General features: G+C 40.6%; 1 protein-coding gene across 2 annotated transcripts in view; it reads right to left on the reverse strand.

Moving 5' to 3' along the window:
* MAP3K7CL (MAP3K7 C-terminal like) overlaps positions 1–26,361 on the reverse strand; it is a 44,189-nt gene that overhangs the window by 15,921 nt on the left and 1,907 nt on the right. The window contains exons 2-3 of one of the 2 annotated variants that reach the window (XM_007965644.3): positions 25,505–25,613; positions 10,856–10,917 (exon numbers count right to left, since the gene is read on the reverse strand). In XM_007965644.3, the coding sequence (XP_007963835.1) occupies positions 10,856–10,917; positions 25,505–25,574 (132 nt within the window). In that variant the 5' untranslated portion in view covers positions 25,575–25,613. Of the gene's footprint in view, positions 1–10,855; positions 10,918–14,116; positions 14,250–25,504; positions 25,614–26,361 lie in introns of those variants that run through there. The other variant, XM_007965654.3, reaches the window with a different exon arrangement.

Consider the following 26,361-nt stretch of genomic DNA (forward strand, 5'->3'; position numbering starts at 1 on the left):
AAAATACAGAGGTGGACAGATAGTCTCCACATTCGTCTTCCAGTGTCATTCATGGACATCTCTGGCCTAAGCCAGAGCCCTGAAATCCATTACATGTCAGTTACCTGCCACGTGATGGAGTAAAAATAAGTCTCTCAAGGATTCTACAGTACTCCCTGGAAATCTTAGACTCTGCTTTAGAGAAGAGCAGTGGTGGGGAAACAGTTCAGTTGTCTGTTCAATTATCCCTTGCTTTCTGTTCCTGTAGTCAGGAGGTATAATCTCATCTTGCAGAGTAGAGAAGAAAAGCTCTCTTCTGAGAAATGCATCTGACCTAAAGAAAGATGCTGAGCCAGAAATAATGCTTGCAAGGATTAACAAACCTGTAGGAAAGGCCAGATCTCCCTCCCCCTAAAAAAAAAACCATCCGTGTAAGATTCATGCCTCTCTTTTTCTCCCATCCATGAAAGAAACAAAGGCCAGCGTGGCAAACCTTTCTGACTGCAACATGGTGAAAACCCTACTTCTAGGAATTATTTTTAAAGAATGAGTTTCCCCCAAGTGTATTATTCTAATTTCTTGTTTAGCAATGCGTGATTAAAAGTACTACTTTTAGGCCAGGTGGATTGCTTGAGGCCAGGTATTCAAGACCAGCCTGGCCAACATGATGAAAACCGATCTCTACTAAAAATACAAAAATTAGCCAGGCATGGCGGCATGCACCTGTAGTCCCAGCTACTTGGAGGACTGAGGCAGGAGAATTGCTTGAACCCAGGAGGTGGAGGTTGCAGTAAGCCGAGATCATGCCACTGCATCCAGCCTGGGTGACAGAGTAAGACTCCATCCCAAAAGGAAAAAAAAAAAGTACTACTTTTAGGAATACTAGTTAAGAGTTTTTTTAAATCACCCTTTTCAATTATATGTAGAAAAAAATGTATATAAAATCTGAGAAATAGCCGGGCGCGGTGGCTCAAGCCTGTAATCCCAGCACTTTGGGAGGCCGAGACGGGCGGATCACGAGGTCAGGAGATCGAGCCCATCCTGGCTAACACGGTGAAACCCCGTCTCTACTAAAAAATACAAAAAACTAGCCAGGCGTGGTGGCGGCGCCTGTAGTCCCAGCTACTCGGGAGGCTGAGGTAGGAGAATGGCGTAAACCCGGGAGGCGGAGCTTGCGGTGAGCTGAGATCCGGCCACTGCACTCCAGCCTGGGCGACAGAGCCAGACTCCGTCTCAAAAAAAAAAAAAAAAAAAAAAAAACAAAATCTGAGAAATATCAGTTTATTGTGAAATAGGTTCTTCAATCGTATCCTTTTTTCAAAATGGTATATATATATATATATATATATATATATGTAGTATCTGACAAGGTCATATTGTCACTAATTTTATATAAGGAAATTGAGAACTAATGAAGTTTTTACTATTTGTTCCTCTCATTATATTCTTCAAGGACACAGATTTCTGTGGGTGTCATATTTAGTGATCCTTCCCACGATATAATAGAAATTCAATAAACCTTACTGTCTGATTGATAGATAAGATGACCTTCCCTATTTATCATGAGGCCTCTGAGTAGAGATGTTTAAAGGAAATAAAATTCTAAATAGATTTTGATCAAATTTACCATCACGTGGAACATCTGTTACATCCTAGTTCATGGAAAATCTAATAGTAATCATATTAGGTAGCATCTTTCTCTACTGCCCATGAACACATTCACAGGATAAACTCAGCCTGTTGGAACCATTATCCATTTCTATACGGGATTAAATTGGAAAATAATGCACAGTAGTACTACAGCATAACTCTCCCCATGAGATAAAGCTGTTGCCAAAGGAATTCAGAACTCCTGGCTCCTCCAGTCTGTGCCCCAGAAATCGCTACCCACTCATCAATTTTCACCTGTTACACTGGCAACTTACCAGGTATAACAGTAAGGGGAATGAAAGCAATTTATTCTGGGCACCATAGCCAAGCTGTTAAATCATCTGTGCCCTGTTAAAGGATTTGTCTCCTGGAAGGTCCTAAGACTACACATCAGATCCTGTCCTTACAAACACCACACGGGGCTATACTCAGTTGAAACAAGAGCTCAGTACATGTAGGTACCTGAACCATGAATTCAGTACAGTTAACTATGTGACAGCCAAAAAGTTCTAGAACTCTGCATGAAGGATTCACAGCTTTAAGAGAACATAGAGAATAGCCATGTAAAGGGAGGTATGTCTTTTGCTGCTATAATTTAAAAGGAAAACTGAAAAGTACATTAATAACTTTCTTAAGAAGACAGAGGCCTTCCCTTCCTCACCCCCAGCTTGCCACCTGCAATGCTTTTCACTAAGTGGGAAATGTTGTCATTTGTTCTTTTTTTTATTATTGGCACCTCTTAATTGTAGGAAATTCAAAGATGTTATTATCTGTAGGTAGCGTGATCATGCCACTAACGGTATGTAATGATACATATTTCAAGATACTCACATGTGCTTTCAGCAGCACGATTATGCTATCTATACATAATAATATTTTCAAGACTTCCCATCATAAAGAAGGGACGATCAAAAAAGAATAAGCCTAAAATACTTTGTATCCAGTTTTCAGAGAGTACAAAGATTCCAGGGTTCATTTCAGCCTCTGGATCCTGAAAACTAAGCCTTCAACTTGACATATAACTCAGCAACACTTGAAATGTTCCCAGTTTGTATGAAAACATTAAAGAGTAATATCGATTTCTCTTTTTTAAGCAAAGAGGAAGGTTATATTGCATAACTCACCAAAACATTGTAAAATTCTCTCATTAGTTGCCAGAGGAAGAGGGAAATAAGGAATTGTTGTTTAATGGGAACAGACTTTCTATTTTGCAAGATGAAAAAGTTCTGGAGATTGGTGGCACAACAGTGTGAATATACTCAACACTACCAAACTGTACACTTAGAAACGGTTAAGATGGTAAATTTTATCATATGCATTTTTACCCACAATAAGAAAAAAATTAATGCAAAAAATTATTTCATTAAACCTTTCTGCTGTCTCTAGCCCATCATCTTCTAAGCAGTGCTGCCAGGGTTACCTAGGATAATCTGACTCCACTTGTACTCAATCTTTCTCACTTTCCCAAATTTCTCCGCAGAGAACTTCAAATTTCTCACCCCTTTATAATCTCAAGCCATTCACTGGTAACCCCAAACATGTTTTTTGCTGCTGGGATATTGGATATTCCAGCAGCCAAATAATAATGGATATTATTGCCATTGTTTGGCAAATCAAAGTGCTCTCAGGTCAACAGAATCCACTGTTCTTAGAAGGCAGTTGACATCATTAGCCATTTACCCCAGCCCAGGAAACTGACCAAAGAATTTGCTTAAATATATATGGTTCTCGTCCCACCAGGCTAGTGAATACAAGTATCAAGATAGTCAGGTTTTATACTTAATATAAAAAGTGGCACTGTAGAATAATGTGATGTGTTGTTCTGTGGGGGACAGAGTAACTCTCATTGCTTTGTGATATAATGTGTGTATGTGTGTTGTATCATCAGGTCCTGACTGAGGGCAATCCTCTCTTACCTTACCTTTTGAGAGGTAATCCCTCAAAATAAGAGACAATATATGGTCAACAGTATTAATCAAACATAAACTTCTGCCTGAGGAAATCGATTCCTAGAATTCAAGAACCAGGTTTTTAGTTTAAAAATGGAGGACCAGTACGCTTAAGTAACATGACATGTAAAACACTGGCACTCATGAATTAATTGACTGTACGTGGGTTTATGTAACACATGCTCAAATTAAAAACTGAAAAATAACTTAAAAGAATACCTGTGGGTAACTAGATGAAAAAACATCTATTAACTTCTTGGAATAAAAGTGACACTATTTCAGTTCTCATTGCTTGATTTTGACTGTTCTTTTCAGAGAGATTTTCATAGCTATAAGCCCATGCTGGGAACGGATGTACGATAAATAAACTCTTAATGTTGTTAAATAATTTTTTTTCAGATCTGGAGGAAAAAAATTCCCTTGTTATTCTCTCCATAATGATGCTACATCCTCCCATTTTGGATACACTTAGCCCACCTTCCTGCTTAAAGAATGAAATATTGCACTTCAAAGAAAAGGAATCCAAAAATAGTTCAGTTGACAAGTTGAAGAAAAAGATACTACTGATGTACTAGAGCACAAATTCTGTGTGGTCACAGCAGCAGCTTTTCAGATGCACTCACTGCCATCGTATCTGGTTTACTAAACACCACAGCCAGTTCTAAGGAGGTGAAATTAAGACATTCTCCTAACAGTGCCTCAAGCCAACTTTGAAACACACGTTTCCAAGACACAGATTGGGGCTAGGGTGAGGTCACAGCCCAGAAGGAGATACTTCCTCCTCACCCCCTTTTCCTCCATCTCCGCCTCCTCCCGCTGCCGCCTGAGGACGGAACTCGCAAGGGCTTAATATTTCATGGCAGTGCAGTGTGAAGGAGCTGCTACTATCTCTGGTATCCGCCCCAATTATCAGGACCGATTTAACAAGATGAAGTAAGAGAGAAACCGCAGGGTCCCGTTCCAAGAATGCCGGCTTGAGCCACAAGGTGCTATTCTGCTCTCTGCCTGAGCCGCGGGTTCACAGCAAGCTTCTCCCGAAGTGGATTCCACTCCCTGGAACAGGCCCCATGGGGAAGGACGCAGCCAAGCCACCCTGGGCTAGGAGCAAAGCCGGCTCAGGCGTTTCCGTTTTCTACTTGGCTTCTGCGAATGCTACTGGCCCCATCCTCTTCAAAAATGTAAGAATTTAATTTTCCTATCCCAGCTTCCCACACAGGAGACATATTTAGGAAGCTAAACATTCTACACTCACTGAACAGTCTTTGTATTTATTCCTTGATTCTCAGGGTTACCTACTTTGGGGAAAGATGGGGGTGTCTGATTTAAATTTACATTACATTGTAATGTCTTACAATTAACAAGCATCGTTTGTTAAAACTGAGAGGAAAAACACAGTCCATGCTGATTTCGATATTTAAGAACTCTATTATCTTAGAACTTTAAATATTTTAAGAACTGACATTTATATAGTATCTACATTACAGTACAAGTTAAGCACTATCAATTATACTACAGAACTTACATATCATGTTACATTGGAGTAAAGAATATTTACATCATTTCTGTTGACATAATATCAAAAGGAGAAAGAACACAAGAGTAGCAAACTTTTTGAACAAGCCGTACCCAAATGACAACTGAGCTTCTCAAAACAAACAAACAAAAAAATTAAAAGCATTATTGAAAAGCTCCAACGTATCTATATATGTTTTCTGTGTAGACACAGCAGTCAAAGAAAAATTGCAGTATAAGATACTTTTCAATGTGTGTATGACAGAAAATGTCAGCTATGTCGGATGCTTTCTATGAGAATACATCCTAACCACATTTCCAGATGGACGTTAAAGACCAGTATAGCAGAATCCTGGAAGGCTAGACTTCTTCATTTTCTATCATTTTCATTTCCCAGATGTCAAGCGATATATTGATGCAAAACCTAAAAGAAGTTTCCGGAGAGGCTGCTCGGATAACAGGATATTATGGTACACAACTGAAGCTACGAAATTGTTTATTTGTGGAGGTGACATCAGTTTCTGAACTTATCAGACTCTGTTAGTTCAGTGTGTACCACAGAGACACCTGTCACTGTCAGATTAGATAGGAGGACTTTAAGGAGGGATTGAAGCTATTGCTCAATTTGGTTAAAAAAAGTCTTATTGTTTTCAAAGCACCTTGGCTTAATGAAAAGAAGAGGTATCAGAACTTCTATCCCTAACTTAAAATCCCAAGGAGATGCTTTTATTTCATTTTACATGAATAAAAATAAATTACTTATTCTTAAGTATTTCATTCAATAAATAATTTCACCAGAGAATGAAATTTACATTAATTGAGCAATGATTTTGTCAAGGTCTGTGCTAGATCTACTCATTACCATATTTAATTCCCACAACAATGTGAGATTGATATCATTATCTCCACTTTGCAGTTGAGAAGTGAGCTTTCAAGAGAGTAAATAACAAGCCAGAAATCACAAATTTAGCTGAGATCCAAATCCAGGCCAACCCAATGCTAATGCCCATGCTTTGGTCATTGTCATTCTCATTAGGATGTTTTTAATTACAATCTACTAGTCATCATGTCCTCTACCTGACAATAGAACATATTTCTCATTTCAATGCAGTTAAGACCACGTTGTGGCATAGTTTTGGATCATGTGTAAGTCAAATCATGGTTCCAAAAACATAACACGCTTAAGCAGTAAGACAGGCTTGGTCTTGACCCAAACCCTGGGACCATGAAAGGATTCCACCATCTTTTAGAACAGAGAGAGACAGGTCAGACAGAAAGAAGCTGAGACCTGAAGAAAAGTAATGGCTAGGTGCGTTGGTTCACATCTGTAATCTCAGCACTTTGGGAGCCTGAGGTGGGTAGATCCCTTGAGCCCAGGAGTTTGAGACCAATCTGGGCAACATGGCAAAACCCTATCTCTATGAAAAATACAAAAATTAGCCAGGTGTGGTGGCATGCACCTGTGGTCCCAGCTACTCAGGAGGTTAGGGTGGAAAGATCACCTGAGCTCAGGGAAGTCAAGGCTGCAGTGAGCCATGATCATGCCACTGCACTCCAGCCTAGGTGACAGAGCAAGACTTTGTCTCAAAAAATAAAAACGAAAGAGAATAGTGATTTTTCATTCATTCTTAGAAATGGACATAGAATTGGGCCTCCTTTCTTCTGACTATATCATCTACACTAGCTCTACTCAAATACTGCCCCTGATGGCCATGGGAAATTTAGAAATCTAGTCCCAAGAAAGGAATCTGCACAAATAGAATTGACCTTCCACCTACCCCTGGATGGAGGCCCAAGGCCCACAAATGAACATTATAAAGAGATGTTCATTTTAACACCTACCTTCTCCTGCAGTCTCTTGCTCAATATTTTGCATTAATAGAGACATCAAGAGAAATGTTTGTCACTGCTATTCTTGCACAAGGCTTTTTTTGGCTTCTGTGAAAATAGCAGCACTGCGAATTACATGCTCAAACATGTCCACATTCTTGGCAAAACAACAGAAAAATGCTGGGGGTCAAATTAGTGATCGAGTATCTACCAAATAGCTATTTTATAGCAGCATTTTATAAACTAGCAACGCATGTGTAATGGATATCAGAAAGTCAGAACAGATTTTACAAGGTTATTCTATAACAACATTATGGCAACCTTGCAAAACAGAAACAAACAAACAAAAAAAGTTTCCACCTATCAAAGTAATTTAAGCAGCCTGTATGTTCCTTAAAAAGCGTGAGGGAAAAAAGGGAATAGTAAATGTATTTAGACCAAAATTTGGCCTCAAGTTTCTCATCTGTAAAGCAGAGACATAATAGTTAGCTTACTGATTAACGTAAGGATCAAATGAGATCATATGTAGGGAAACATCCCTTGCCTAATAGGTACTCAGTGTGCTTTGGTGGGATTTAAATCTGAGGTTTTGCAGAGAATGGGGCTGGCAATACCTGGCATCATTTATTTTCCACCAAGAAAATGTTTAAATCTCTGATAGAGGTCATGAAGACTCAGTTCATTCTTAAGCAAATAGTTGCAACCACAAAGCACTTCATATGCCTCTGTAATCCAACTTTTACTCTTCCATAGTAGATGATGATAGTCGACAAAATTCCAAGAGCCATTACTGTGTGATGAAAGCACACGAGACTGACTGTAAAGGTGGCCCGCTCTGTGTAATAGATTGTTCTTTTTGTACATGAAGCATTTGCATTGCTTTCAATACAGAGACTTCCTGCTACAGAAGGCTTAAATGTATATGCTTATGCTAAGCACAGAAATAAACATTTGCTTTCAGATGTCATTTTCTGTTAGATTTCTCCTCCCAACCATCACCGTCTTGCTCTTTAGTCACTCACGCCCTGGAGTACAGAATAAAGATAACAGGCAACAGCTCTAGACAGAGGCAACCCTACCCAAATGCCTTGACAACTGGTAAATGTTTGTAACACTCACTCCTATCCTTCACTCAACAAACAAGCACTTACTGAAATGTGTTTAGTTGTACTGCTGGTAACGCTCTCTCCATTCACAAAGAGATAAAGCACTATCATACTTTAAGGGGAGAAAAATCAAAACCCTGAGCCAGAAACTACCCTCTCAACTGCCTAATTCATTAAAGATCAATGAAGATGAAATAGTTTCATTGGAGTAAAATAATTAAATAGACTTAATTTCTCATATATGTCAAGTGGAATTAAAGCTATAAAATTCAAATGGACCTGGCAATGCTTTAACAGAAAAAATTATCTGGATAATTGCCAGGGCTACTGTGAGTCTTGTGGAGAATGATCCATGAGCCAGAGAAGACCATTAAAGTTCCCAAAGGAAAAAATTTTGTTCCAACACAAAAAAGTAGAATTAATGATCTATAATTTGAGGAGAGAACAAGAACCTGAATATGCTTTTAGTGTTTTATTTTCAAAACATGTTTACTCCTTATTTTCACCTAATTTCCATGATAATAAAATGATGTGATCATAGAATAAAGAGGAAAAAATGTGACTAGGGGAAAAAATAGCTGTTAGGTTGGTGCAAAAGAAGTTGTAGTTTTTGCCATTACTTTCTTTTTTATTTTTTTGAGACGGAGTCTTGCTCTGTTGCCCAGGCTGGAGTGCAGTGGTACAATCTTGGCTCACAGCAACCTTCAGCTCACTGCAACCTCCGCCTCCCAGTTTCAAGTGATTCTCCTGCCTCAGCCTCCCTAGTAGCTGTGACTATAGGCGCGTGCCACCACACCTGGCTACTTTTTGTATTTTTAGTAGAGATGGGGTTTCACCATATTGACCAGGTTGGTCTTATCCGCCTGCCTCAGCCTCCCAAAGTGCTGGGATTACAGGCGTGACGCACGGCACCTGGCCAATGGCATTACTTTCAATGGCAATCCCAATTACATCACCAGCAGCACATAGACAGCCCCTGTGTAAGAACAGAACCTAAGCAAGAACCATCATTTGCAATGTAAGCACATCAGAAGAAAATGCAGGCCAGGCGCGGTGGCTCACGCCTGCAATCCCAGCACTTTGGGAGGCTGAGGCGGGCGGATTGCTTGAGGTCAGGAGTTTGAGACCAGTCTGGCCAACATGGCAAAATCCCATCTCTACTAAAAATACAAAAATTAGCCAGGTGTGGTGGCACACGCCTGTAATTCCAGCTACTAGGGAGGCTGAGATGGGAGAATTGCTTGAACCCAAGAGATGGAGTTTGCCGTGAGCTGAGATCACCCCACTGTACTCCAGCCTAGGTGACAGAGGGAGACTCTGTCTCAAAGGAAAGGCAGAGGGAGGTCTGAATTGTTCTTCTTCATGCTGAAAAGAAGAGATATTGGTGGGGGCAGGGGAGGGAGAGACTATAGTTAGATATTAGAAGCCAGGAGAGCTGGGTTGAGAACCCTGCATAGAGGACAGAGAAAAAGGAGACATGATGGCTGATAGCTAGAGAGGAGATTTTAGGGATGACAGAGCTCTTTTGACAGCTGTGTAGTGATCAGCGTAACCCTCCGACCTCCTATACTATTTTCAGTAATACCTACATAGCTATACTGCTCTGTTGAGCAGCTTTCTGTTGGAAAGCTGAGACAATACCCAGGACTGCTACAAAGGTGAGAATGAGGACTCCTCCCAGCGGCCAGGTCACACCTGAGTCGCCCTCAGTTGGTTTTTAGAGACCACCCTGGCAGTAGAACACCAGCTTTTCAAACCTGACCCAGGTTTTTAACACAGTGCCTGTGTACTGAGGTAACAACAGAAGCAAACAAAAGGGAACACTATCTTGGCTTGTGGAAGGGCTCATTCTCGGTTCTTCTTCCACCTCTGTTGAGGGCTGTCCAGGAATAAGAATCCCAAACTCAAATGACCTTAGGACACAAGGCACACCCACAAATGGGAAAAGCTGCTGTGTATAAGATAATAGGGTATGTCAGGGCCTGTTGGGAACTGGAGGTTACAAATCCCTTCTAAAGGCTTTCAAAAATCAATATTTAGGAGAAAAAAGTGGCGATCAAGAAATGTCTGTGTACAGGATTCAAGACCCCTACTGGACTTGTCTAAATGTGACTACAAAGTTAAGTATTCAAGCCAATGGCTGGCCCAAGGCCAGTATCCAGGTATTTTAGACAGAACCTCTTCCGAAAGCCATTTTTGTCTGGAATCACCATGGATAATCTAAAGAAAATTAAAATGTGATAAATGAGCTCCTTTCAAATAATTCTGGTGTATTAAAATATCTTTTGACAGATCACTCAGAAACTACATATACAAAATAATTTTTCATGGGTCCAACAAGTCAAGTTTCAGAAGGTTTAAGTTAAAATAATTATATTCCATTAAAAGTTGTCAGAGAACTGGGGAAGGGGCAGGGAATGGAGAAAGGAAGGTTATTCCAAAGTCTTGGCAAACATGGTAAGTTTTCTCTGCGGAGTTTATCACTAAACCACTAACCCCAAACACAGCCAAAACTGCAATGGCATAGAGACAGCCATACCAAAGTAGAGCAGGGACCAATCCTTTTCCCAGGCTCCAGAACTCCTTAAAAATAGGAGGCAATTTACACTATAAGCACTTGATGTCCTGGTGCCATAGCCAGATAACCAGACGGGGCATTCCACGAGGGCTTCAGCCTGACTTTGGAGCTCTAGAAATGTAATCCTTGATGACTTCAAAGCCCCACATTCTGTGTCCAAGTGAGTCTCCCCTAGTCAGGCCACACTCTGCCCAGCTCGCTATACTTTGACACTAAGGAGGAAAGAAGAGAGACTTTAGAAAAATCCTTACCTGTAGCTGCTGGTCTAATTCTGGAAATTCCAAAGGAATGGAGTCTTCAGGGGGTGTATCATCTAAAACAAGAACATGAAATGATTCTTCACTATGGAGCTCTTGCTTGTAGGAGAGGTGCCCTGTTGGGACCGTCCTTGGACTCCCCCATAGTTAGACCATTAGTGTACACTGTTTCAGTCATTTTCATCGCTTCAGTTGGGGACAGACAGAATGTAAAGGACAATTTTGCTCGTTTTCTGTACACACAGATGCATGGAGAGCTTAGTTGGCCCGAACAAAATTTTTCAAGCAAATATCAGAATCCTCAAATGTCCAGGCTGGTAGCTCTCCAATTAAGAAGGACTGCTTGTCTTTCAATACTCTTACATTGGCCAAAACCAAAAAATATGATATGAAACAAAATGCTTTAATAAGGTGCTAATGAGGTGGCCAGAAGGACTTTAATGGGACAGGAGAACATGTTAGTGAAAAGTAGAGGCGTTCGTTCTGCTCTGAATGACTCCAAGTGCCACAAGCTGTGACAGTATTGCTGTCTGCTCCTACCACAAACCACACTAACAGGCAGTTAACCAGAAACTCGTTCTGGGTTACAGTGAGAAACAGGCAGCAACCCAAATGGGGCGTTTCTTTCCAATACACCAGGCAGCACTCCTACCCTGCGGCAGAATTCACAGCTTTGTTAGAGAGTGCCAGAGCCCAGAGAGTCCCAAAAGACCTCCTAACTCATGCTTACGTTGACTGGTTGGCAATAAGCAGCTGTTGCTGGATCGGAAGATGAAGTTCTAAGAAGCATTTGAGGAAATCTGAACAAAATATAGGTCAGAATATCCAAGTCACCCCCAAATCTCTTCAAGAACATAGTGCTGACCCAGCCTTGGTGCTAGAAAGCAGAACCTCTGGTATCTCCAGGTACTCTCCAGCTCTAAGGGTTCATTGGCCACTCATTTCCAATCCCTACCCCAGTATATATACAGTACACATATACATATAGTACAGGTACAATAGATACATATACAGTACACATACACATACAATACAGATACACATACACATGCATATATAATAGATACAGTACAGATACATACAGAGTACACATATACATACAGTACAGGTACAATACAGATACATATACAGTACACATATATAATACAGATATAGTACACATATACAATACAGATATAGTACACATATACACACACAAATAGAGATACAGTACAGATACATATGCAGTACACATATATACAATACACAGTTAGATATATATAGTACACATACAGATACAGTACAGATATATACATACACAGTACACATACATATACACATACAGTACACATACATATATAATAGAGACAGTACAGATACATCTATAGTACACATATGTACAGTACAGGTATAGTACAGATACACATGCAGTACACATACACATACATATAATAGAGATACAGTACAGATACACATACAGTACACATGTATACAGTACAGATACAGTAAGATATACACAGTACACACAGATACAGTACAGATACATATGCAGTACATATACATATATAGTACACATACATATGTGCAGTACAGTACATATACCTATACAGTAAATACACACAGTACACATATACAGTGCAGATACATATACAGTACAGATACAGTGCATATACTACATATACAGTACACTTATACATATAGTACACATACATATACAGTACATATACATATATAGTACATATGCATATATACATATACAGTGTACATACACATATACAGTATACATACATCTACATATACAGTACATATACGGTATGTATACAAAATATAAGGTGAAAAAATAATTTAAAAACCAAAGCTATTTTAAATTATAATAAAGCAAGAAAAGATAATAGTTTTTATGTTTTCATAGTCATCACCAAATTTCTTGATTAAAAACTGGTTGATGTTCTTTTTGAACTAGAGGGAGTGGTATGGGCCACACACAACATAGAAACAAGTATCCTCTCCCAATGCGCTGATAGTACAGTCCAGAATAAAATGTAGTACACAAGGCATTTCTGGCATCTAAGGCATTGAAAGCATTGAAGATAATCACCAGAAAGATAATTTAAACAAGCATGGTATTCATTTTGACCAAAGCCCTCAAGGCTCATATCACTTAATAGTCTCTGGTATATTTTAGTCAAGAGTCGTATAACAATACTTCCATTTAAAAGTAGTTTAAAATAATGACAGTGCATCACCACATTTGAATCTGTTTTGTATCTGCACCTATGCTAGACAATGGCTGTCCTCAGATTCAGTGATATCACTTAACTTTAGCTCACAGAACAAGTAGAAACTGAGAAATTTCCCAAGCCCCTTGCTGCAGGTTAGAAGACAGTCTTCAGAGGAATTGAGATTCAGTCCCCAGGCCCTTTGAATGCTCTACTTAGACTAGAAGTGACAAATTCTGCCCATTACTGTGCCTTGTTAAATCCACCCCAACATTTGCAAAGAATTGGACAAAAGGCAGAAATAATGCACTTGTCACCACTGACCCTTTAGAGGTAGGCTTCATTATAAAACCTATGCTTTGTGAAACTGATTTTGGTCTTAACTGCATTTACATCCACTGCAGTACAAGTTTAATAACCTAGACATCACAATCATTTTAGCTCACTGGGTCCAAGGCCAGAATGATTTGGCAAAGGTAAATGGGAACATACTATACTTGTGCATCCCAACCCTAATAATCATAGACAAGCAGGCACTTGTTGGAAAGAGAAACCACTTCTGTAAAGTATGAGAGCAGCTAAGACATTCTAGAATTCTAGAAGACAGCCAGGAATGAACCTCAAGGCTTCCTGAGACTTAATCCGCCTTGCCCCCTGTGAAGTCACACTCCTTCCTGCTTAATTAATTATTAAAAAAAAAAAAAATTCTTCATTTACTTTACTACAGTAATGTAAATAGCAAACACCTGGTATCAACAGAATTAATGAGGCCCACTGTGGAAATCTACATCCTTATTTATAGTCACACCATGTCCAGTCAAACATATGTGACCATACTGATAATTTTACAGATAAATAAAGTAGCTTCAAATTGGACTCCTTGAGTTGAAATAAAAGTCTAATTGATTAACATAGAAATCAACATACAATGGATGTTTTAGAGAGTCGAGCAAAATAAAAAGTAAGACTTTTGTCAAAGAATGGATCAAGCTGGATTAACCCAAGCAGGAAATAGCAGCGGAAACAAGAAGACCAAAGACAGATGTACGAAGCCTACCAAGTCTGAAAGCCAGGCCTGTATTTCACTGTTTGATGCCATCTGGTTTAGCTGGCATCCCTAGCAGCCAGAAATTTCAGGGCTTGCGAAGCTGCTTACAAAGCTGCCCCAAGTTGATGTGTGGTGTGTTTACTTTTAAACAGTGGCTGCCTTCTTTGACTGGTTTTAAAAATAGGCAAATATTCTAAAAGCAGGATGATGAATCACTGGATTGGGCCAAAAGGAAAGAAGGAAAATGACTCAGGCTGACTAGTAGCACAGCTGTTCCAAAAACATTTGGCCGAATCGTTGTAAAACATTTTGACAGTGATACCGGATCGGAGTTCCTGACAGCAGTTAAGTTTGTTTTGACAATTCCAGAAGCATAAAGTAGACTGTACAGTAGCTGTACAAGAGACCCTCCAGCAAATTTAGCTTTTTTCAAAAGAAAATAGTTGCTAGATATGTTTATAATGGGACAAAATCACAGCACAAGTACATTTTTATTAAAATCTATTTACCAAATATTTATTGTGCAAGACTGGGGCTGAGACTTATGCAAAATGGGCAAATCACTTTATCATATTTTTAATGCATTAAGGAAGTAATTTGAAGGCTTCCTCTTCAAAATGGCACTGTAGACTTACTAGACCAAGCAAAATGTATCCTAAGAAAGTTTTTAAAGGATGAAATATAAAGGAGAGAAGAGGAAAATTTTTTATATAAACAGATGTTCACTGCTTGTTTGGCAAATACAATGTGACGAAGCCAATGTCCTTAAGATAGAACTTTCCTATGGACCGCCCAACCGTTGTGATGTACCATGGTACATTTGACGATGGGCTCTTTTCAACATCTATTGAGCAGCTGTTGCGTTGGTTTCAGGATTCTTTTGTTTGTAGATTCCCTTCAATTGTCTTCTCTGTGTTTCTCCATAACTTGAACAAATAGGACACATTGGGTCTGTAATCCAAATCCTCCCTGTTATTTAGCAATGAGAGCTAGCAATCAGTTAGCAGAGAATATTGAAACTGGAAAGGACTAGGCAACCATCTGGTCCAGCCCCCTCAGAGTAGAGCTAAAGACAAGGACCCCAAAAAGGGAAAGAAGCGACCCAAGACTCCGTGATTCGTGGCCATGTAAGATTAAGGGGTGTCCCCCAGCCCTGGGCTCTTTCCACCATCCCACCCCGCTCTTCCGCACTTGCTAGTTCATAGGTTCTCAGACTTGTATTTCATGAGCCAGTAAAATTTTCCCTAAAATATTCTGGCCGGGCACAGTGACTCATACTTGTAATCCTAGCACTTTGAGAGGCCCAGGCAGGAGGATCACTTCAGGTCAGGAGTTCGAGACCAGCCTGGCCAACACAGTGAAAGCCCATCTCCACTAAAAATACAAAAATTAGCCTGGCATGGTGGTGTGTGCCTGTAGTCCCAGCTACTTGGGAGGCTGAGACAGGAGAATCACTTGAACCCAGGACGCTGCAGTGAGAACCGGAGGTTACAGTGAGCCAAGATCAAGCCCCCGCACTCCAGCCTGGGCAACAGAGCTAGACTCCATGTAAAAAAAAAAAAAAATCCCTGAAATATTGGGAATTATGTCTTAAGAGCATCCAACTATTTCTTTGGCTAGTGAAGATGATTCAAAAATGACCACCGAATATCATTAGTATCCCTTTATGACAGAGACAACATTTCAACACCAAAATCATAAGGCAATCATAGAGTAAAGGAGTGGCCATTATATTAGATAAATTTAGCTTTACAGATAAAAATAAACATATACCCAAAACACCTCACTGTCATACCCTTCTTTCTTTCTTTATATCAGAGGGGTGAAAACTTCATCAAAGCCAGACTGGGTTTTGAGAACACTGTTCTAAACAACATCTTCACTGTGTTTTGCAATCAATCATCTCTCCTTCCCACTGTGCTCACCATCGTAGACATAACTGGGGTGTAAGTTGAGAAGCCCTAAATCCTTGTTAAAAAGTGTTTAGGTTGCCACATGGAGAAGACCTCAGGAGAGGGGAAGCCATGCCCAGAGGACATTCCTAAGCCCACTGCACTCCCCAAGCAGAACACAAGGGGAAGCCTTGCCCAGGATCCACTGAATTTGTTGACATTTCTTGCAGTTACAGCTGGCTTCATGGGCACTGGACCTATGTGATCACACAGAGCCCTCCCTCCAGATGGGCCCCACGCTTAATGTAATACTCTGCTAGAGTGTCTTGAATTTCTTAATAATTTTTGAATGAGGAACGCTGCATTTTCATTTTGCACCATGCCCTGTAAATTATGAAGTCAATTCTACCTGCAGTATGACCTCTGAGTGCTGGTGTTCTGTAAATTGTCCTGCAGGTCACCAGGGACAAACTGACACTTACAAGGCAGGTGAATCTGGGTAGTGGCTTAAGTGCTGAGGCTCATACAGAAACTTTCCTGGGAACTGTTTGCCTACGAAGGCTCCTAACCACTAAGAACACAGCAGGTCAGTACAATGTTCAGTAGGACACAGACTTGAATTTGAATCTCAGTTTGGCCACTTTTTAATTGGTGAATGTAAACAATTGGCATAATCTTCTTGAGACTCAGTTTCCTGCTCTACAAAATGGCAAGGGTATTACCTGTCTCTGAAACTTGCTATTGATAAAGGAATGTGTATGTCAATCACTATCCTAAAGCTCAGCACCCAGAAAATAACCAGTAATAATAATGAATGCTTAATATAATTAAGTTCACTTTTCATTCTTTTTCACCATCAACCTGACCAAAGGGGTAATGTGGAGACAGGGCAGCTGTGTGTGTAGATATGTGAGTAGTGGCAGGAGATGGGAAATTATTATTCTTCATCATCTGAATAATATAAAAGCAACACACAGGGTTAAGGTCACTGACTCTAATTACTGAGTTCTCCCTCTACCACTTAAGGGAGATATCCCTGATGCAGCTATAACCTCAGGTCTTGTGGATTTACTCTCTTCATTTAAATGTGAATTTAAGGATCTCCTGTCTAGGCACAGTGGCTCATGCCTGTAATTCCAGCACTTTGGGAGGCTGAGGTGAGAGGATTGCTCCAGTTCAAGAGTTTGAGACCAGCCTAGGTAACACGGCAAAACCCCATCTCTATAAAAAATACAAAACAATTAGCCAGGCGTGGTGGCACACACCTGAAGTCCCAGCTACTTGGGAGGCTGAGGCAGGACGATTGCTTGAGAATGGGAGGTGAAGGATGCAGTGAGCAGAGGTCATGCTACTACACTCGGGCCTGAGTGACAGAGTAAGACCTTGTCTCAAAAAAAAAGAATTTACTTACAAACACTTTTCATATGAAAGACTGTAAAAAAAAAAAAAATTTATGTATGAAAGGTCTTTGAGTACTGTCATTTTAAATCTAAATGTAAATTAATATTTTATTTTTAGGAATAAAATATGTGACAAAAGGTAACCAATGCACATTCCTAATATATCCAAAAAATTTAATTTCTAGATACCTAAGTCCTTGTTAGAGTATCACATAGTTTTAAGACACATCAAAAGCTTTTTAAAACTTTGCTTCCTGCTTATTAAATGCTAGAGATGTGAATTCTTTAATATACATCGGATTTTCAGGACCCATAAAATTACAAGTATAGCTACAGAGATGAATGTGAATATTAACGCAGATATGGATAAAGGTAGAGATTTGGTATGGCAAAGCAGATTTTCAGTTATTTATAAGTTAATAAACATGATGGTATCTTAACCAGTACCTAAAATTGTCAGACTAATAAGACCATGCATCAGTAGACTGGTTTTGCTCAGCAAAAAGAGACTTGATTTAGTTAAGGACAATTTCTTTTTGGTTTTTTTTTTTTTTTTTTTTTTTTTTTTTGAGACAGAGTCTCTCTGTCACCCAGGCTGGAGTGCAGTGATGCGATCTCGGCTCCCTGCAACCTCCGCCTCCCAGGTTCAAGCGATCCTCCTGCCTCAGCCTCCCAAGTAGCTGGGACTACAGGCACCTGCCACCATGCCCAGCTAATTTTTTGTATTTTTAGTAGATACAGGGTTTCACCATGTTAGCCAGGATGGTCTCCATCTCCTGACCTCGTGATCCCCCCACCTCCGCCTCCCAAAGTGCTGGGATTACAAGCGTGAGCCACCGCGCCCAGCCAAGGACAAATTTTATGTTTCTTGGAAACACCTATTCACAATTATTGTAGCTATCATTTTGTGAATGTCATTGATTTATCCTGTTGTTAGACTATTTTGACGGCTTAGGTTATAACATACTCACTGTCTGAAAAGCACCTGCCTCAAGAAGAGCTTATCGGGGCCAGGTTCAGTGGCTTATGCCTGTAATCGCAGTACTTTGGGAGGCGGACATGAGTGGATTGCTTGAACTCAGGAGTCCAAGCCTAGCCTGAGCAACGTGGTGAGATGCTGTCTCGACAAAAAATAAACAAGAAACTGGGTATCGTGGTGCATGCCTATAGTCCTAGCTACTTGGGAGGCTGAAGTGGGGGGATAGCTTGAGACCAGGAGGTTGAGGCTGCAGTGAGCCAAGACTGCACCACTGCACTCCAGCCTGGGCAACAAAGTGAGACCGTGCCTAAATAAAGAAATAAATAAGCAAACAAACAAGTGCCTACTGGAAGTATATTTATCCTTCAGCACACCACCAAATAAAATTTACCCCTTTTTTTCTTCTCTCCTACCACAACATACCAGAAGTAACCTTCCTCCATCAACCCCATGGACCTTGGGAAGCTATTTGTTGTCAGGAAGCTTTGAGCTTTCTCTCATAACATGAACTCTGCCTCTAAATGGGCAATTAAGTTACAGTCCTGAGGACCTGGCTTTGAACCCTCCTTCTATTTATTAATTACATGATTTGAAGCAAGTCACTTCATCTCACTTAGCAAACATTTATTTCCACTTCTGTGAAAATGAGTGGAATAGCACCTTCCTGTGGGGCTGCAGCCAACATTAAATTGATGAGAAGATGCCAGTAAAAGCACTACTCCTAAGTATTCAGTAAACATTCACCTCTTTTCTGGCCTTTCTTCACAACTTTAAGTAACACATTCCAACCAATAAATCCCATAGGATCTCAGACTTTTCATCAGACACCAGGATAATGAACCCCAAGTGGTTACAGATAGTGCATTACTGATTTCATAAGTGTTTGATAATTACGTTTCTACTACAGTTCTCAACTCTGCGCGCCATCAGAAATGTAAATATAGAAGACACCCACCTTCCACCCTGCCCTTAAGGCACTTTTGACTGAATGTTGTCACTGCATGCTGAGACAGCTTTAAATGTAAGCTCATGTTGGGACAGAAGGTGATTCGAGAGAGTTCATAATGACTGTCTGAGCCTCGGTTTCCTGCAAATTCCTGGTTCCTGGTGTCTAAAATCCTAGTGGAAACTTTACCCCTTGACTTCCTATAGAGTTCCCTGTGAATATGAAAAAAAAAAAAAGCCAGAGAGGGGGCCTGGGCGCCGTGGCTCACGCCTGTAAGCCCAGCACTTTGGGAGGCCAAGACGGGCGGTCACCTGAGGTCAGGAGTTTGAGACCAGACTGGCCAACATGGGGAAACCCCATCTCTATTAAAAATACAAAAATTAGCTGGGCGTGGTAGCGGGCACCTGTAATCCCAACTACTCAGGAGGCTGAGGCAGGAGAGTGGCTTGAACCCAGGAGGTGAAGGTTGCAGTGAGCCAAGATCACACCACTGCACTCCAGCCTGGGTGACAGAGCGAGACTCCGTCTCAAAAACAAAAACAACTAAATGTCATACAATTAATTCATATCCAGATATAAAAAATTTCTAATAGCCTGAAAGAATTGTTTTTGAAATAGGGTCTTGCTCTGTCACCCAGGCTGGAGTGCAGTGGTGGAATCATGGCTCATTGCAGCCTCAATCCCCCAGACTCAAGCAAGTGCCCCTGTAGTTGGGACTGCAGACATGCACCACCATGCCCGGCTTATTTTTTTATTTTTTTACAGAGATAGGTCCCATTATGTTGCCCAGGCTGGTCTTGCCTGGCCTCAAGTGATCCTCCTGGCTCAGCTTCCCAAAGTGTTGGGATTATAGGCATGAGCCACTGTGCCTGGCCAGAAAGAATTTTAAAAACAAAATATTGAAAGCTACCAGTTTGAGCTGAAACTAGTATTCTTGACTCTTTCTAAATAAAATAAAAAACTGCTCTAAAAAATGCAAAAGACAGAGAGAATTCCAAAGCCAAGGTCTAAATTTACAAGGAGCATGACAGATTTTAGCTTAGCTGAAGATGAAGAAAAGTCTCAAATAATTAACATGAAATCCTAATGTCTGTCCAACTCTAAATTCCCTCTTGCTGGGGAAGGGCCAGTGATTCTTGAATAACCCAAGAGGTAGGATTCATACTTTTCTTCTGCACTTTTTTCTGTTAAGAAAATTAATTCCATGAAGTTTCCAGTTTAGGAAGTTTTAACTCTTTGAAGTTCCCAGTTTAGAAATAATACTGATTATCATTAATATCATTAGCTCATTAAAGACAGGCATCACTGCCTCTGGAAATTACCATTAGCTAAGTATTACTTTAAAAAGTTATATATATATACACACATATTATATATATACACTTGACTAGCCATATAGATATAAAATATATATATTCGTGCTCCAAAACCTTGCTTCCTTTATTTAAGGACCCCTGGAGGTCCATGTTCTATTCAAAGTCTTATGGCTCATTCTGCTATCACTGAACAATGACCAAGTCCTCATCTACCAGGGCCAGTCTGTCACCAAGTCCTTTCAACCCTTCTTTCAAAATGGACTCTGAATTCAGTCATTCCATTACATTATCTAATGCAGGCTCTCATCACTTGGTACTATTATAAAAAGCCTCTTCCATTCTCCCATCTCTCCACATTCCAGACTATTCCACCAAACTTTTACCATTTTCATCATATTATTCCCTTTTCTAAGGACTTTTGACATTTCATTGCTTTTGATCAAGTCCAACCCTTTTGCTGAACTTTGAAGATTGACTTGGTAACCCTAGTCTATTGCTATTTAAACAGGTACCCTATGTAAGTATCTAAAACAATGCCCGGCTCAAGCAGGGCACGTAGACATGTTACTCTTCCACAGTTCAGACCTCTCCTCCAAACGACTAGTTTTAGTCTTTTTTGAACACACCATGTTCTTCCTGACTCTTCAGTTTTGCTCCTGCTTTCTGTTTAGAGGGAAAAGAAAGAAAACTGGTTACAAGATATGTAGCCCCCTTTTTGTATCTAGTACCCAGGAATGGCATCCGTCCTGTACTGCTCCTCTATACTCTACCTGCCCTCAAGCCCAGTTTGACTATCACCTCTTCCAAGAAGCTATTACTGACTGCTCTGGGTGACACAGACTTTTCTCCAAATACCTCTGCCTTCCAAAGTCCATGGGAGGTCATGCTGTTCTCTTTTGCACATCCCACTCACCTTTGGAAGAGTGCTGGAAACACTGAAACCAAATAAATTCAGCTAATTAACCAGAGGAAAAATAGGATATGAACAATCTACTAACTGCATAACTAGTCCCCAAATAACTGCCAGTCAATAATGCTATAAAATCTACCTTGACGTCAAGTAGAAGTGTGATATGTAGGTGAGACACAACTGCTCAGTGGTATACATTTCCCTTGATACTCCACAGTCAGTTATAATTTCAGCGATAAGTTGAATGCTTAATGTGTATCAAGCACTCTGCTAAATACCTTACTTATAAGGTATCATTGGCTTCTTATTACAACCCTGTGAATTAATACTACTATTCGCATCTTATAGGAAACTGAATTTCAGCAAGGTGGAATGATCATACAAATAGTGTTGGAGGTAGGTCTAGAAATCATGCCTCTCTGGCTGTAAAGCCTATGTCCTTAACCTCTACACTAAATCATCTCAGGAATATATAGTCCTGAAATGACCAGATGAAATGAGCACTAGACTAGGCTTATCAGAAATCAACATGTCGGGCCGGGCGCAGTGGCTCATGCCTATAATCCCAGCACTTTGGGAGGCTGAGGCGGGCAGATCGACTGAGGTCAGGAGTTCGAGACCAGCCTGGCCAATGTGGTGAAACCCCGTCTCTACTAAAAACACAAAAATTAGGCAGGCGTGGTGGCGGGTGCGTGTAATCCCAGCTACTCGTGAGGCTGAGGCAGGAGAATTGCCTCAGGGAGGCGGAGGTCACAGTGAGCCAGTATCACACCACTGCACGCCAGCCTGGGCAACAGAAAGAGACTTTCTCTCAAAAAAAAAAAAAAAAAAGAAAAGAAAAGAAAGAAATGAACGTGTCAATATTCACAAGCAAAGATGTCTCCTTTTCTCATGGACTCTGCTTATTCATCAACAATAAATCCAACAAAATAGAATTACTCCCAAAAAGTCCACCTAGTGCCCTCATTTACTATGAAAGTCTAGGGGGTTTTCCTTTGTTTCCCCCTAAATGTGTGGTCTGCAGGCCACATGCACTGGAATTCAAAAGGCATGCACAGCTCGCTTGATGGCAAGTGTTTTCCTGTGTGACACTCCACATGTTCCTTATTCAAGAATTCAAAGGGAGTGTCCCAAATATCTGCAAAGCATCTTTTCGGGCACTCAGAGCCGCATGTATGTGCAAGAATACAGAGTCCTTGGCCCTGACTATTCTTTGAAATCTTGCATTTGTGACATGCATACAACATAGGAGGGGGTTTTCTTTTCCTTCTTACAACAATAATGGGTCTCCTGAGTCAGAATATATAGGAGTGGGGCCTTAGAACATGTGTTTTCAATGAGTGCTCTCAGGCGATGATTTTAATCAGGTAAGGTTGAGAAACACTGAACCTCAGCTCCTGCCCTAGGTTCTCCAGGTAGGTGCCCTTTCTAGAGATATGGGGACACACTGACCATAAGATTAAAATACTTAATTTGGGGAGTTTTTTTCATAAGCATCTTTTGGTGGGGCTTGAGGGTAGGAATTATTTAAAATAAATTATTATCCCTTTTGGAGGCTACCTATTAAAAACCATGAATTTTGAAAGTGGGCATTCTGGAGTCATTTGAAAGAGAAAAGAAAGAGACTGGAACAAACCAATATAAATTGATGGATGAAAAACATCTGCGAGCTCCTAGTCAGAGACCAAGAGAGTTCCAACAATGGTGACAAATTAATTGCAAGTTGTACATCTTGTACTTCAAGATAGAGGTTATTCAGGCAAACCAAAGATGGAGATTTCACCTCTCCATGGCTCTTTTCTGTAAATAAATTAAATTTTGTTACAATGTTGACAAGGGAACAGTACATTTGGTCCAAAATTATAATGTAATAATACTGCTTGAGATAAATAAGCTTTATATACTGAAATTTTCTTTGTGAGGCTGTTGATTGTAACAGGGCTTGTTCTGCTCACATGCAGCGTGACCGAAAAAGAAAGGAAATTATACATTTTCTTTCCCTCTGGATTTTGGGTTTGCATGTGTGTGTCTTGAGAGCTAGCCACTCAAGATGCCATGAAAAGCACGGACTATTCCTTGAAATCTTGCGTTTATGAAATGCATAAAAACAGAAAGGGCTTTCATTTTTCCTTTTGGAGAAGCAGCATGGAAAAACAGAAAGTTCAGACTTCAAGCCTAGGGCCCTGAGTTCAGAACATAACTCCATTACTTACAGTGTGGTCTCTGGGCGGCAATCTCTGTCTCTGTACATAAGGAATACTAATACTAATGCCTATGTGGCATGGTTTTTTTTTTGTTTTTTTTTTTGTTTGTTTGTTTGTTTTTGAGACGGAGTCCTGCTCTGTCACCCAGGCTGGAGTACAGTGGCATGATCTCCACTCACTGCAAGCTCCACCTCCCGGGTTCACACCATTCTCCTGCCTCAGCTTCCCAAGTAGCTGGGACTACAGGTGCCCGCCACCATGCCCAGCTAATTTTTTTTGTAGTTTTAGTAGAGACAGGGTTTCACCATGTTAGCCAGGATGGTCTTGATCTCCTGACCTCGTGATCCACCTGTCTCGACCTCCCAAAGTGCTGGGATTATAGGCGTGAGCCACTGTGCCCGGCAGCATGGTTGTTTTAAGGATGAGAGATAATATAGGTGAATGCTTATTATGACAGAGAAGTATAGTTAATGGCAATTGTCATTTCTATGTTGGGGTGGATTGATTTGCCTGTTGGATTTCTTCTTACCACTGTCTTTCAGAGTGACCCTGAGTGAGGACACAGTATAATGGCAGATCATGGAAAGACGTTTAGAAAAATAGATTTCTATGAAGAGTCAAGCCTTCACCTCTTCCTACTATGGAATACATCTCCATTGGAGGCTAACAGTCTAGGAAACACCAGGTTAAATGTGTCGCCTGGCATAGTAACCCCAAGCCTGCAATGGTTGTGTGACATCAGATTTCACAGAGCTCCTTACTTTGCATTATTTTGGAGTGATCCTGTCCCTTTTCAATTATTACTTTTTTTAAATAGAAATGAGGTCTCCCTGTGTTGCCCAGGCTGGTCTCAAAACTCCTGGGTTCCAGGGATCCTCCTGCCTTGGCCTCCCAAAGTGCTGGGATTACAGTCGTTAGCCACCGTGCTCGGCCAATCATTACTTTTTAAAGCATCATCCCTACATGGGCGTTATAGGAACAGAGAGAGAGACAGAGTCCCCAAAGTTTAAATGGTAATGTTGTTTAAGCATGTGATTTTAGCAGATGACATTATGCTGAGAGCAATGGTGGGCGCCAGTGGAAGAGAGCCAAGCCTTCCTTTCCTGAGCACTGTGACCTCCCGCCACATGAGGTCCTTTGTTCAAAAGTGGTGCAATTCAATATGTGTGTTAAGAGGTCACTGAGGGGAGTCATGACGAAGGGCTCTAAGTATGGCAGTTTCACCTCAGACCTTACTATTTAGAGAGGCTCCTCCTCACCTGTCCCATTCATCATTCCTGCTGAAGTCTGTTGATTTAGCCAGAAGTGTGGGAGCACCAGTGAGAAACCAGCATTTCAAACTTAGGCTTCAGCAAATGTTGCTGGAAATGGAACAGTGATATTTTCATATTACCTAACCAACTGCCAGCTCCTAATAAATGTTTCCTCATGCAGTTTTAACAATAACACTCTTTGCTATTGTTAGAAATTGTTATAGCTCAATGAATTTTATTCTAAAAGAAAGCTAGCATGAGGAGGGAGGAGAAAAAAAAATGAGTTTAAATGACCCAAGGATTCAAGATGGAGGAAAGCATCACTAGAGGCATTTCTGGAAGCCACCATCTAACGACGCATGATGAAATATCACATTCCCCATCATCAGGTCATGCGAGCATGCAACTTTAAATTTCCCACAGAGGCGTGGTATTGGAAAAGATTTTGGAAAGGCGGGGTACGAGGGAGATAAAGCTTCTTCCAGAGCAGAGTATACCTGAGGCGTCATTGAGGCTAAAGGCGATGCGTACAGGCTTGTCGGCAGGTACCCTGGCTGTGCTGATCATGTGGGCACCTGAGCCTCTGCCTTCTCCTGGGTCTTCCAGCTGTGACAGCAAGAGAGAGACATTGTCACTTTATCCAGCATCATCCCCCTAAATACTCAGAGGTCCTTGGAAATTACAGGCGAAGTTATTAAGCTTAGTAAGCATTATCTGCTGATTCTAAAGATACTCCTAGTTTTGAGCTTTCTTTTTCTACGTCAAAAATATTTGCCTGCCCCATTTAAATCTTTTTTTTTTTCTTGGCTCAAGAAAAAATTGCTTTTGCAATATACATCTAGAATGAATGAAATATTGGAAATATCTCTACCTGTCTTACTTGCTCAGAATCCTTTCACACTGACCAGTTCAATCCTGCCCCATTAAGGTCATATAAAGTATTTTACTTTCAACTGAGGAGGATAAAAAGAGATATAGTCTTAATAAGGTATCAGATGGCTTCAAATTAGACTAGCTTTTCATGTTCAAAAGCCCAGATTAAATCTGAATTATTAATCTGAGAGTGGTAAAGAATGAGTTCATTTAAAAAATACCAAAAGTCGCTGGGTGTGGTGTCTCACGCCTGTAATCCCAACACTTTGGGAGGCCGAGGCAGGAGGATCACTTGAGGTCAGGAGTTCAAGACCCACTTGGCCAACATGAGGAAACCCCATCTCTACTAAAAATATAAAAATTAGTGGGGCGTGGTGGCAGGCACCTGTAATCCCAGCTACTTGGGAGGTTGAAGCAAGAAAATCGGTTGAACCCGGCAGGCAGAGGTTGCAGTTAACCAAGATCACACCACTGCACTCCT

Source organism: Chlorocebus sabaeus, chromosome 2 (assembly GCF_047675955.1).
Source record: "Chlorocebus sabaeus isolate Y175 chromosome 2, mChlSab1.0.hap1, whole genome shotgun sequence".
NCBI classification, from domain to species: domain Eukaryota; kingdom Metazoa; phylum Chordata; class Mammalia; order Primates; family Cercopithecidae; genus Chlorocebus; species Chlorocebus sabaeus.